We start from the raw sequence: 13,284 nt of genomic DNA, 5'->3' as shown, positions 1-13,284 counted from the left end.
TGCTAGTAGAATGCTGTAAAACTCACAGCTTGTAAGACAGTAATATCGATAAATAATAAACATTTAAATCTGAATACGAAATATTGTCTCAAACATATTCAATACCAATCCTAACCAAAAGCAAATCAAAAACCAACAGGCATGGTCTGTTGGAATGATCCGGATGCACTGGAAAGGGTGCGAGTCTTCCCCAAATAAGCATTTTACTGGAATTGCAGAGTGTCGGAATCTGTGGTATTGATGATTCCGAGACTGTAGAAAGTCTCTGTCTTTCTGCCCCGTTGCCAAAGAAGAAGCCATAATTTGTCTGTGCTGGTTTCAAGGTTGTTTATTCTGTTTATCTCTAACATGTTTTACTGTCCTGCCGCAGCTCTGTCCTGCAGGGCAGCGTGTGGGGCTCTGCCCTCAGTGGGATGTTACAAACATTAAATACCAGAAACTACCTGTGCTGGATTTACAATAACGTGCCAATATCTGTCACCTACGTTGAACAGTGTGTCCCCAGCTTAAACCAACAGAAAAATGCCAACACTACAGTGAAACATGGAGGGCATGAAGAAGAAGAAAAAGGGCAAGACACACCCAATTTCCTTCATCTTGTCCCCTTTGAACCCCTAATCTAGAATCCTTAAATTTTACTTTTGCACCCGTGCCACACTTAATTATTACTTATATCATACACTCAGGGCTTGTAATTCATCCTGTAAGATTGAAAACTCTTTTCCATGGACAGAGATCACAGACAGTGTCTCTTGGGGCTCTGTCCAGGGGAGTTCCTGACCCCTGCCAGAGTCCCAGACCTTCCAGGGCAGCCAGAGGGATGCCCTGGACTCCCACAGCAGAGGAAGGTGGGCCAAGAGAAAGAAGAAGGCATTGTCACCAACCTGGGCACTGGCGCAGGAAGCAGTCCCGGGTCTCCACCCAGTGTCCCTGGCACTCGGCTCCGCCGTAGGAGGGCCCATTGCACTCCCGCGTCCGCTGCTGGGTCCCGTTGGAGCAGGAAGCGGAGCACGAGCTCCAGCTCGACCATTCGTTCCAGTTGCCGTCCACTGAGTGGCCCAAAGAAGGAAAACGAGCGGAATGTGAAAATCTTTCCCTCTGGAAAGAGCCGCGCGGCGAGAGCCTCTGGCCTTTGCCAACCAGGGACCGAGGTGGGGAGACCAAACCAGAGCCACAGAGCTTCAAAGAGGGCAGAGATGATCAAAAAAAGTTTGGACAACTGTGGCAACAGGGACCCTCTGAAGCCTCCAACAGTCCCATAGGATGCAAGTGTGGTGTGGTAACATAGCAATTTTTATGTTCCACACTCTGCCTAATACCATTAAAGTTGAAACTGTTGGTATTCCACATTCTGACATGAAAGTCCAAACTAATAACATTGCCAATCACAACACAACACCACACCAAAGGGCGTGGCTCATCTTTTCACTGAACACTTTGAAGGGATCACTGCATTACTGTGACATTTCCCATTTGAGGCCATCAGCACTTTTTTAAGGGACCCATTTTTCAGCAAAGCAGTGCATGAATCTGTGGAGAATGAACTTTCTCAAGCATGCAAATGCTCTGTTTTTCATTAAAGCACAGCCAGAAACTCCAATCACAGCGTTATTGACAGGAATCCACCATTCCATGGCTAGGAAATGTGGGAGCAAAGGTGTGCTCCAACAGCAGACTGGGAACAGGGTGAGTGTGTGTGGTCAATGTACTTCTCTCACAGCTGAATTAACTCTGACAGGCTGGAGATGTTTTAGCCAGCATTGTCTTTGATAATTAAATAGAGGAGGGAGGGACAATGGAGATTATGATAGGGACGGGGTTGGAGAGAAACAGGAATACATCTTATTATCATGGTATGGACTGAAGCATTCCCCAGTGTGGTGGTTACAGCCTAATTGGTCCCTGATCACCAGATCCATCACCCAGTCTGCTCTTCCTGGAGCATTTTTCTCATTAACAGTGGTCATCATGCTCTGTTTAGATCTAATTAGCTGCTAGATCTCACTCAGGAAAAACAACCTGAATCTCTGAAAAGTCTGAATTTTGGCTCAAATTGCATTGCAGCTCTTTTTTTTTTTTTTTTTGGCTTTACTTGTCTGTCCAAGAAAAGTAAATTCACACTGGTCCCCTGTGTAATCTACAAGGAATTGATCAATCCTGTGTAATCCCCGTTGCAATTAAGAAGCTTTTTGTTTGCAAACTCAGTTAAAAAAATGTTAAACCATCCAAATGACCAACTGTTAACTCAAAAGGGATCACAAGGTGTGCAAAATCAGGCAGGCATAAAGGTACCTCCAAAAGGTGCTTGTTTATAACAATACAAAAATTTATGTTTTTATTGTGCATAAATTCAAGGCTTCGTGCCAGTGCCTATCAATCCCAATGAGGGAAAATGTGAAACACAGTGTTTGACAAGTGATTATTTTTGGAAATAATTCAAAACTCCGCAAAGTAGGTCCTACCAGGTATAAATTAGCGTGGCTTTTCTGACTGAAGGCTATGCTGCTATGCACTGATCATAAAATTATGGAATCACGGGATGGTTTGGGTTGGAAAGGTAACGATAATTTAGTTCTACTCCCCTGCAAGGACACTTTCCACTATCCCAGGTTGCTCCAAGCCCTGTCCAACCTGGCCCTGAATAATTCCAGGGATGGGGCAGCCACAGCTTCTCTGGCCTCATCACCCTCACAGGGAAAAAATTCTTCCTAATAATAATGATGTCTGCCCCCCATTATCATTTCCCTGTGTTGGAAAAGTGAGACTGCATTCATCACATTAAATGTGACATTTACCAAAAAACTGCATTTATCAAAAGAAAGTTGAATTTTCTCAACACCCTCCCTGCTGCTGGTGATTGGCAGCTTATCAGGAGTGCAAGCATTTGGAGATGGTAAAATAAAGGAGTCAATCCATAATTTGGTCGTTCAGTGGGGGATTTGGAGCAGGCAATTTCCTTGTAGTTATCTACAGGCTGTAATTTCAGAAACGTTTTTAAAAAAGGAGAAACAATGTTGGCTGTGTTGTCCCTCCAGCCACCTTGGACTGATGCAAAGATGCTTCTTGGTCAGGATGCTGAGGGGTTCCCATCACAGCCACTGCCAAGGACTGTTTGGTGCCATGATCACACCACAGTGGGAGTCTCTCAAAAATGTTCATTGTGTGGTGAAGGCATTTTCTTCCTCCTTTTTCCCTTTTCCAAGGACCTGGGGCCTAGCCTGTGGCCTAGGAGGTGGGGTCTAGCCTGTTCCTCCACAGCCCAGGAGGAACAAAGGCCCCGTTGTCCCTGCAGCAGAGCATTTTTATCAGCTGTAGCCATAAATCCTCAAGCAGGGTAGTAATAAACACTGAGAGTGTCTGGGGTGTCAAACACTCATTGTTGTGCTTCAATGATTCCCCCAACACCGCTCTCATTTGGTGCTGCCAAGCCGCTGATTGCCTTTGTGGCACTAATTAGGGCTGAAGCCTTGCAGTTGGGCTGCTGGTCTTTTCCACCGCTGTTTCAGCTACGTATTTATTTGTATTTAAATTAATTATGGATCAATGTTAACTCAGGGTATGCTTTATTGCCCAAGCAATGCCAGCTCTGACTTCTTAAATTTGTCTTTTTATGACAGAGTCAATTTGGTGTCTGGGAGGTTCTTATTCCAAGTTGAGTCTTCTGGACAGCAGCCAAATATCCAAGGATAGTTACTTGGAGTGAAAACTCGATGGGAAATGCCAGGAGGCTTCTCACTGTTTTCACAAAGTTCTCATCCCTCCCACAATCCCTCTCCTCCTCTGGGAACATAATAATGTCTCATAATGATTCTCATTAAACTGGAAAAATGTCAGTTGACATTATCCAGGGATAGGGAGGGAGTTTTGGGGAGCTCGCTCGTGTACAGATTGTGTCCACCAGGATAGCCAGGGTTAAATTAAGGTGGACTCTGCTGTAAACCTAGGGCCTGTCAGAGGAAAGAAGCCTCTGGAGTATAAGTGGATTTCCAGGTGGTAAAACTAATATAATCTTTTACCTTTCTGATGTTTCAAAGCAAAAGTTGAGGAGAGGCACTTGGAAATGAAATTCAGGGGCAGAGAAAAGATGAAGAGATAAAAAGATTAAATTTGGCATGGGAGGCCATTAGGAGTCTCTTAGTTTAGCTCACCACCCAGAGCAGGATCAGCCACAGAGAAAACTTGCATTTACATTGAATTAATGCACAGGCAAGTAAAACTATTAATTAATTCCAGCACAACAAACCCAGGCAGGCAAAATAACTTTAAACCATTCAGTGGGGAGTACAGGTGAGAAGCTTAAGATGGTGTTGGAAATAGGAGTGGAAGCCAGATCCAACCCACGTAAGGTGTCCTCTGCAAGAGATCACACAGGGCAACCCTGAACCTGAGACATCTCTGAGCTGAACAACCCCAGAAAGCACCTCTGGGTTGCTTCTTCAATTAATCCTTTCCTCAGGATCCTCCTTGGGGTAGTTCAGAATTTCACTGGAGTCGGCTACTGACCTTGATGAGCCATGTGAGGGAAACTGAGCTGGGGAGACCTGCTGGAGGGGAGGTTTCAGATCTGTAACTGTCCCTACCTGGGCAGAGAGCAATGTTGCAGAACTTGGTTTGCTTCTCCGGGCCCTCGCAGGGGTTCCCACCGAACTGGGGGGGTTTGCAGGTGCGGGTCCGATCCCTGTAGCCTCTCCCACAAGTGGAAGAGCACAGGCTCCATGGAGACCACTCATCCCAGGTGCCATGCACTGCAAGGGAAGCAGAAAAAGTGACTTTTCTTTTCCATAAGAGGCCTGAGGAAGTGAGGGAGCCCACAGGGCACAGCTTCTTCCCACCCGGAATGAGCAGCGTGTGGGAAGTTGGAGAACACACCAACCCAAAATGTGCAAGAGGAACATCAAGTAATTTTTATGCTTTGCTATCAACACCGAGTGTCTGCTGCTTTCCAGTCTTTGAAATAAAGCACAGTGCACTTTTAGCTGACCTTAATTTTTCAGATTTTTGAGCCAACAGGGCATTTTTAAAGCAAAAGATGGATTTAGCTAGAAAGGAATAAAACCCCACTACCCTTAGGGAAGCATCATCATCACCGTTTTGTCATTTCTTGCCCTTTTTTTCCTCCCTCCCAACATTTTCTCATTGAATCCTCAAAGACTACAGCATTTTAAGGCTTACAGAAAAGCTGCTGTCTGTCTACTGATTATTATCATAGGTCAGTAACACCTCAGAGGCAAAGTTAAGGAGACTTGGAAGGGCAAAATGGAAGGGGCAACATCCTCCAACAGTGCTCAAGACATCACTGGTAGCTCCTGGAATTAGACATCTAATTGATTTTAATCTAATCTAGTTAGCATTCTAATCTCTATTAATCTAATCTTCTCCAGTCTAATCTAATGTAATCTGGCCAAGTTATTTATGGAATTTTAGTCACTATAATCTCCAGAGGCCAAATGTTATAAGAATGCACTGATCTCTCTTAACGAACTTCATCCCTTCCAGCTTTTTCCAGAGAAGTTAATGCCAAATCAATAATCCTTCAGAAGAAGAAGAAAAACAAATAAACAGGGACTTTTCCAGTCCTTCATCAGTTGTTAACAGCAACTGGTGCCCCAGTCTCAGGATAGGGGCTAAAAAACTAATTCTTACCAGGCATCTTGCATGGTAAGAGATAACCAGAGGAGGGAACACAGGAAAGAACACGGACAGTGATTTCACCATGGATGGTGTTTTCACCAGCATAGAATTGTTTCTGAACAACAATGTTGCTGGTCAGGAGAAATTAATAACATGCTTAGCTTAACAGCAAAATTCTTCTAAATAATTATAGAAACATAGAGTGGTTTGGGTTGGAGGCGACCTCAAAAATCATCTCCTTCCAAATCCCTGCCATGAGCAAGGACAGCTTCCACTATCCCAGGCTGCTCCAAGCCCTGTCCAAGCTGGCCTTGGGCACTTCCAGGGATGGAGCAGCCACAGCTCCTCTGGGCAACCTGTGCCAGGGCCTCACCACCCTCACAGGGAAGGATTTTTTCCCTAATGTTCAATATAAACCTACTCTCTTTCAATTTGAAGCCATTGCCCCTTGTCCTGTCACTCCATGCTCTTGTAAAAACACCCTCTCCATCTTTCTCATAGGCTCCAGTCTCCTCAGAATTTATTTTTTCACCAAAATTGTTCCCAACCTGGAAACACTCCCAAGGGCACTGGCCCGCAGGTGTACTGAGCTCATGGACTTTAGACAGCATGGAATTGTCCAAACCATGCAAAGCAGGTGCCCATCTTGTGGTGCTTGGTCTAGCAAGAGTCTCTGTATGAGGCCTTAAGGCGTAAAGAGAAGGAACAGGGAACAAAAACCATCTCCCTCCAAGAATTCCAGAATCACAGAACAGCTTGGAATGGAATGGAACTGGAAGATCATCTAGTTCTGACCACTTCCCGCTACCCCAGGTTGCTCCAAGACCCATCCAAGCTGGCCTTGGACACTTCCAGGGATGGAGAAGCCACAGCTCCTCTGGGAAACCTGTACCAGGGCCTTCCCAAAATATCTCAGTGGAGACACCACAGGTAGCCAGACTCCCTCCCCTGCTGGCCACCAATACCTGGGCACACGGCAGAGTTGTTGCACTGCCTCTGCTCCCGGAGAGGGCCACTGCACTGGGTGCTGTAGGAAGACGAAACGCAGAACCTGGTCCTGGTCTGCCAGCCCTCCCCGCACGTGGTCGAGCACACGCTCCACGGGGACCACTCCTCTGCTGCAGGGTCACCTGTGGGGGTTGGAACACAAGGTGAGGATGAGGCACCCTTGCATCTCCAGGGAAGAAGTTTCCACGTCACACTTGGCCAGTGGTGAGAGCTGTGAGGCTGCAATGTGTCCTGGAGGTGGGGCGAAAGATGGGTGGAAGGGTGTGAGGGCATTGGGGAGAAAATGTGAGATTGAGAATGGGCTAAAGGGGGTTTTTTGGGTACTGTGTAGAGCTGTAGGACACACACACTATGAAAAAAAAAAAAAAAAAAAGAAAAGGATGCTATGGAAGCATCAGGTCATTGGGAAGGACAAACTCCCACCTCTGAAGGTGGCGTAGCCACTCCAGAACCTTGTGAGCTGGGATAGGGAACCTCCATTTAGAGATTGTACCAACAGTGATTAGACAGAGTTCATGTATCCATAAATTGTTCACTTTTAAGTGTTAAACCCCTTTCCTTGCCTTCTCACAGCCCCTGCCAGTGCAGCTTGGCAGAGGAGGAGCTGGCAAAGTAGAAGGTGATGGTGCCTAAGAAGGGTCAGCTGATGAAATCACAGAAAGTTGTCTTGGCATCTCCTCTACCTGTGGAGATCTGCTGTGAGTATGTGACACGGAACAAGGATGACTTTTCCAGGGCATCACAAAGTCCCTATGAACTGCTTATCTGATGGGGCAACATTGGAAAAGCAACTAAAAATATCCCATTGATGGGAGTGAAAAGCACTGGGATGTATTCCCTTTGTCACTAATATTCCTGGTGGGGCTCTTTCAGGAGCCACAACCTCCAAATAAGTCACCCTAAGTGTGAAATTAGCAGGGAAAAGATGGTTTTCCATTAGTTCTCATCATCAATATTCTACCCCTTAAAGAAAAATGCTTTTCTTCCCTGCATGGAAACAAAAACTGACTCTGTTCTATTTAACTAAGCCATGCATTGTTTGGGTTTTCAGATTTTTCATGGATTGCTAATAATTACACAAAATAAACCTGGAATGTAGTGTTTGGTATGTACAGAACACAGGCATATGGCAAAAAATAATGAGGGGCAACCCCTTCTTGTGACAAATTCTTCAGAACCTCAGGCTGCTCCGTGTCTCATCCCAAAAGGATGCATTTGGCAGACTGTGGGTGTTAAAAAGGATCACAGCACTGGTAAATGTGACTCCAAGGGTGATCCAGAGAGCTTGGATGTTCTATCCCACACCACCACCCCATTCCCTAAAAATGCTAGGCAGAGGATTATGTATTAAACTGTCAGGCTGCAACGTGGAGAAGGAAAGAGACTCTGCAGCTGGAGATCTCAGTGAGGGTTATAAACCAGCTGCATGAAAATGTCAGAGCAGGAATTGTGATGGGAATTGTAAAGGTTGGTGACCACCAAATTTCCCAATATTGGCAAAAACTGTTCATGTCTGGGTTTTTCCTCGAGGCGGTATATTATTTATATTTACATTTATATTTATATTTATATTTATATTTATATTTATATTTATATTTATATTTATATTTATATTTATATTTATATTTATATTTATATTTATATTTATATTTATATTTATATTTATATTTATATTTTCGTTTATATTTATATTTATATTTATATTTTCGTTTATGTTTGTATTTATTTACTATTGTTTTCCACATGCGATGAAATTTCAAGCATTTGTGGCTCTCAGTCAATCTGCTCTTTGGGATTTTTTTTGGTAGTTATCTGTGTTGTTTGGCTTGTGTCATGCTTTTCAGCACATCTGCTTTGAATGTCTCCTGTCATTCCGGCAGCTGGGAATTAAAAATACACCCACTGATTGGAGCCTGTTGAATTAATATGTGTTGAGGGGGAAGAGTGTAGAGGAAGACCTGTCTTTGCTGTAAAACTGACAGAATTTCACTACTTCATTTATTTTCCGGACACAGAAAGAGGTGGAGGTGAGGATCAATCTATCCCTACCTCATCTGTGCCATTGCAAGGATTATAATGAGATGCAACTGCTGTTGTTCATTAAGCCAAAGTTGCTCAAAATTGTTTTCTTTTGTGTTTTATTTTATTATTCTGCCCAGCTGGTCCCAGTCAGATGAAAGCTATGGACCACTGGTCTCTCCCTGGGATGTGTAGAAGACATTGTGTGTTTTGAGGCTTTGGGGCTCCAGGAAAATATCAGTCCCATGTCCTGTTTCACAAGTATCATATCTCCTGGTAGAGAGAGATCCGCATTTCCATGGCAATTTTCCTGCCTTTCCAACATCCAGCTCCATCAGAGCCAGAGTGAGTCCTGCCATGCTCCAAGCTCACCTCCAGCAAATTACATTTATGGTACCATCACTTCATCCTTCGCCATCCAGAGTACCCAGACTCCAGCAGATCCCTCTCAGGCCCACAGATCCCAACCATTCCTGCTGCCTTGCCTGCCTGGATGCTCCAGGAACCGCTGGTGCCATTGCATTTCTCCATGCCCCTTGAGCAACCTCCCCAGTTCTGCACCCAGCAGCACCCAGTCCCCGAGGGGCCGGGGGTTTTGGTAGTTAAACCCTCCGAGTTTGGGTCCCAAAATCTTTCTGGAGGACAGAGGTGGGACAGGGGAAGCCTGCAGAGACACAGGAGCCTCCTCCATCAGCAGCTCATGGAGTGGAGAACCCACCACGCCACCAACCTCCCCCTAAGACCTGACTGGGGCTTTGCAATCTCCATATTCAGAAGAGTTACTGTGTCACTGGATGAATGAATGGCATCTCTGAACCAAATCCCACCTCTCCTGCTTCTTTCCTCTTTATTATTTCTGGCTTTTGCCCTTTCACAGCAGAAATAACTGTGCTTAGAGGTAAATCTCCTCAATTATCGTCCCTTGCATTGCATGAATCCCTGGCTTTTAAACCCATAATACAGTTTATTTTCTAAGTGCTGGTGACTCCCTTAGGCTTGGTGTCATTCTGAACCAAGCAATTTATCTCAGTCCACTGGGACATTACGTCCAGCCTAGTCTCAAACCTTGCACAAATTTAACTAATTTTCAAACCAAGCAAGACCCAGTTCTGAGACACTCTCAGGCAAGAGACAAATTCACTCTCTACTCGAGAGAAACACAATAGTGCCCATCATCAAAACTATGAGTGAGAACAATTTCTGCACTCCTGTGGGTCAAATGGCAGCAAATGCAAGTTACTGAGTGATTGCAATATACTACATTGCAATCATTGATCCCAGAAGTGGATTCTGACTCTGGTTTTTGATCTAATGGTAAGATGTCTACCATGCTCATCGGGTTTGAAAGCTGCCTAGTCCAGCTCAGTGCTGCTTGAAATTATAGAATCATGGAATGGTTTGGGCTGCAAGGAACTTTAGAGGTAACTTATTTCAACCCCGTGCCATGGGCAAGGACACCACCCACTATCCCAGGTTTCTCCAAGCCCTATCCAACCTGGCATTGAACACTTCCAGGGACTGGGCATCCACAGCTCCTCTGGAAAACCTCTGCCAGGGTCTCACCACCCTCATAATTAAGATTTTTGTTCTAATATCAAATTTAAATCTACCCTCCTTCAGCTTAAATCCATTGCCCCTGTCACTCCGTGCCCCTGTCCAAAGTCCCTCTCCAGTTCTCTTGGAGAATCTTTAGGCACCAGAAGATGCTCAAAATTCTCCCCGTAGCCTTTGCTTCTCCAGGCTGAACACACCGAATTCTTTCAGCCTGTGCTCATAGCAGAGTGGCTCCAGCCAAATTTGTCTTCATCCCCAGAGGAGAAGGGGCCAAGGCCTGCCCTGCATCATCACCCAGTGCCTGCAGGCAGCTATCTCAGCAGGACTGACTTCTGATCCATCCTGTGATGGCCCAGAATTGCTTGGGGATTAACAGGAATTTCCCAAAGGATTTTGCAGTCATGGCCCTTGCTGCTCCCACAGCTCCAGGTGCAGCAGATGGAGAGGGTCCAGCAGGTGCTGCAGAATGAGACAGGCTGGGTGTTAATCCATGGGGATGTAGCACTGCAACCCAGGAGCATTCCAGTTCCTGGATGCAGTGTCCCCATCAGTGCCTGCAGCAGCTCCATGACTCTTCTTCCCTCAGCACTAATGGAGCAGCACATTCCTGCCATCCCTCTGCCAGAAGCCCTTTCAGTTCGGGGGTCTGTCAGTCTGACATCTCCTCATGTGCCTCCCTGCTCACATCCTGCTGCTGGCAGAGTCCTCCTGAGCCAGGATGGACCTGCTGGGCTGGATCTGGCTCCTGTGCTGCTGCTGGGAGAGGCACGTGGGCAGCCAGCAGCACCCTGGCGGAGAGCACAGCCCTGCCACAGCCCGGGGGCCAGCAGGACCTGGACACCAGGCATGTGAAGGACTGGCAGGATAAAATGCTGCTCTTCAGCTGGCCAAGGCTGTCCCCTCATCCACAGTCCTTATGGATGGCATCAGCTGATTTCTGTATTTCATCTTTTTCCAGGTCTTGAGTAATTGTGAAATGTCTTGTTCCCTACAATCTGTGCCTGAAGGGAAGTTGTGGGCTTTGCTTCAGCATCCTCAGCTAAAAATTCCCTCTAATCCCTTTCTGGACTCTGTGTCTACATCTCCTCCATCCTGATTTCCTTCCAGCCTGGGACAGCGACAGGGATGTGGGAAGCTTGCAGCAGGACAATGCACATCTCCCAGCCCATGCTGCCCTCAGGGATGCCACAGCCCAAGCCAGCCATGCTACAGCGGTGGCCACAATGGCAGGGAGGTGACAGAGACGTCACTGAGCCCCGCTCCAGCACCCAGCCAAACTATAAACCTGATGGCTGAGTTACAGACTGGAACATGAGCTCTGGGGAAGCACCTGGGACCAGGCAGAGTAGGAACAACAGGGGCCTGCTTTGAAGTGCCTTCCTTTCCTCTCATATGGACAGAGAGATTAAGCTCAGCTTTTCCACGTCGTAGCAGTGCAAAAGTCCTCCCTCTCCTGCAGGTTCTACCGACGCCAGGGATCCATCCTGCAGGAAGTGGAGCTGCTCTCAGTGGAGGGAGCAGAGTGTGTGCAGGGTAGAAAGGAAACTGAGGCTGTCCCCTGCTTTGTGTTGGAAACCACAACCCCATCAAGTCACCCCCAGGTACTCCACACCACAGAGACTCCTGATGCTGCACAGTGGCAAAGTCCTCCTGGTCTGGGTGGAGCACAGGTAACCCACACCAGAATATGACCCTCTCTCACTTCTAATCTCTTCACCTCTTTGAAGCCTTTCTAGAGCACGAAATGCTGCCATGGTCACTGGGAAGTGGTTTTTATCCTGTGGCTAGATTCAGCACACTGCTTTGCCTGACACACCTGATGTGTTGAGATCTTGCCATGACACACGGGCACGAAGGGAGAGCACAAAACCTTTCCAGACTGACTCACAGAATCACAGCGTCGTTTGGGTTGGAAGGATCCTTAAAGATCATCTACTTCCAACACCCCTGCCATGGGCAGGGACACCTTCCACTAGATCAGGTTGCCCAAACCCCCATCCAACCTGGCCTTGAACGCTTCCAGGGATTGGGCAGATCAGATCTGGCAGAGATCTAGGTGGAATTCATCCCCATCTTCCCAGATCATGCTGTCTGATATTACTACACATCATTCCCCTTCTGTGGCAGAAGGGTGGAAGGTCCTGCTGCAGAACCTACTGGAGATAACTCCTCACGCGGCACTAAAAACCCAGGGACAGAGGAAACCAATCCTGCTCTGTCCCCAGCAAGCCCTGCTCACCCTCTCTCACAGCCAATGGGAAGGCATGACATGGACATCAGCAAAGGGACTGCATTGCACCAAGGTCAGCTTTGGCTTCATGAACCACGTGTGGTTGGGTAATTCAGACAAAGCAGGGACTCAGAAGTAGGCAGGGTGATGGGGAAACATTCTGTGGGATGGATGGTCTTGTCAGGGCTTTGTGTCTGTCCCTTTTTGCCTTCTCTGGCTGCTGGTGACGACACAAAACCCCGTGGGGTGATGGAATGGGAACACAGGGGGTGACGACCATTGGTTCAGCGCGTGACGACACGGGGGCAGCGTCCCCCACACTGAGCTGGGGGGAAGGAGATGGTTTGGAGGGGGTCATTGAAACAGTGCAGAGAGCCCAGCCCAGCTGAAACAGTGAGCAGAGCAGTGTCCCAGCTCCAGAGCCGCTGTGGGAGGTCAGAGCTTACCTATTTGAGGTGCAGGGTACCCGTAGTGCTGCAGTTCGTCAGGGTCCTCTCGCTTTCTGTTATCTGTGGACCTCAGCGATTGGCTTCTGGAATTATAGCGTCCATTGGCTATGGCAAGGTAATGGGTCATGTAAATACACCTCGGTTCACTCTGCAAGATCTTTCACTACAAAGGTTACACGCATTAACAACAGCGACCTGCGACGTTCCCCTGACATGAGCACCTGCTTTCCAACCCCAGCACCCCTGGCCACCAGTTTTCCCTGAGGTTTCAGTACCAACCAGCCTGAAAGACTTGGGCTGGTTGGTGGTTCAACCCCTTCTTTTTGAGTGAGGTTTGGGACCATGCAGAGTATGATCCCTTCTTGTCTGGTCTTTAATTAATTTCAGTGGTTT

The 13,284-nt window shown here is 47.0% G+C and overlaps 1 protein-coding gene across 13 annotated transcripts in view; it reads right to left on the bottom strand.

The window, feature by feature from the left end:
• ADGRB1 (adhesion G protein-coupled receptor B1) overlaps positions 1-13,284 on the bottom strand; it is a 282,938-nt gene that overhangs the window by 139,396 nt on the left and 130,258 nt on the right. For 11 of the 13 annotated variants that reach the window (XM_030266786.4, XM_072925064.1, XM_072925067.1 and 8 more), the window contains 4 exons: positions 12,889-12,996; positions 6,597-6,761; positions 4,581-4,745; positions 885-1,049 (listed from right to left, as the gene is read on the bottom strand). In XM_030266786.4, the coding sequence (XP_030122646.2) occupies positions 885-1,049; positions 4,581-4,745; positions 6,597-6,761; positions 12,889-12,996 (603 nt within the window). The remainder of the gene's footprint in view (positions 1-884; positions 1,050-4,580; positions 4,746-6,596; positions 6,762-12,888; positions 12,997-13,284) is intronic. The other 2 variants (XM_072925069.1, XM_072925073.1) reach the window with 1 other exon arrangement.

This window comes from Taeniopygia guttata, chromosome 2 (genome assembly GCF_048771995.1).
Source record: "Taeniopygia guttata chromosome 2, bTaeGut7.mat, whole genome shotgun sequence".
Lineage (NCBI taxonomy): Eukaryota > Metazoa > Chordata > Aves > Passeriformes > Estrildidae > Taeniopygia > Taeniopygia guttata.
This window is presented reverse-complemented; position numbering and strand designations above follow the sequence as displayed.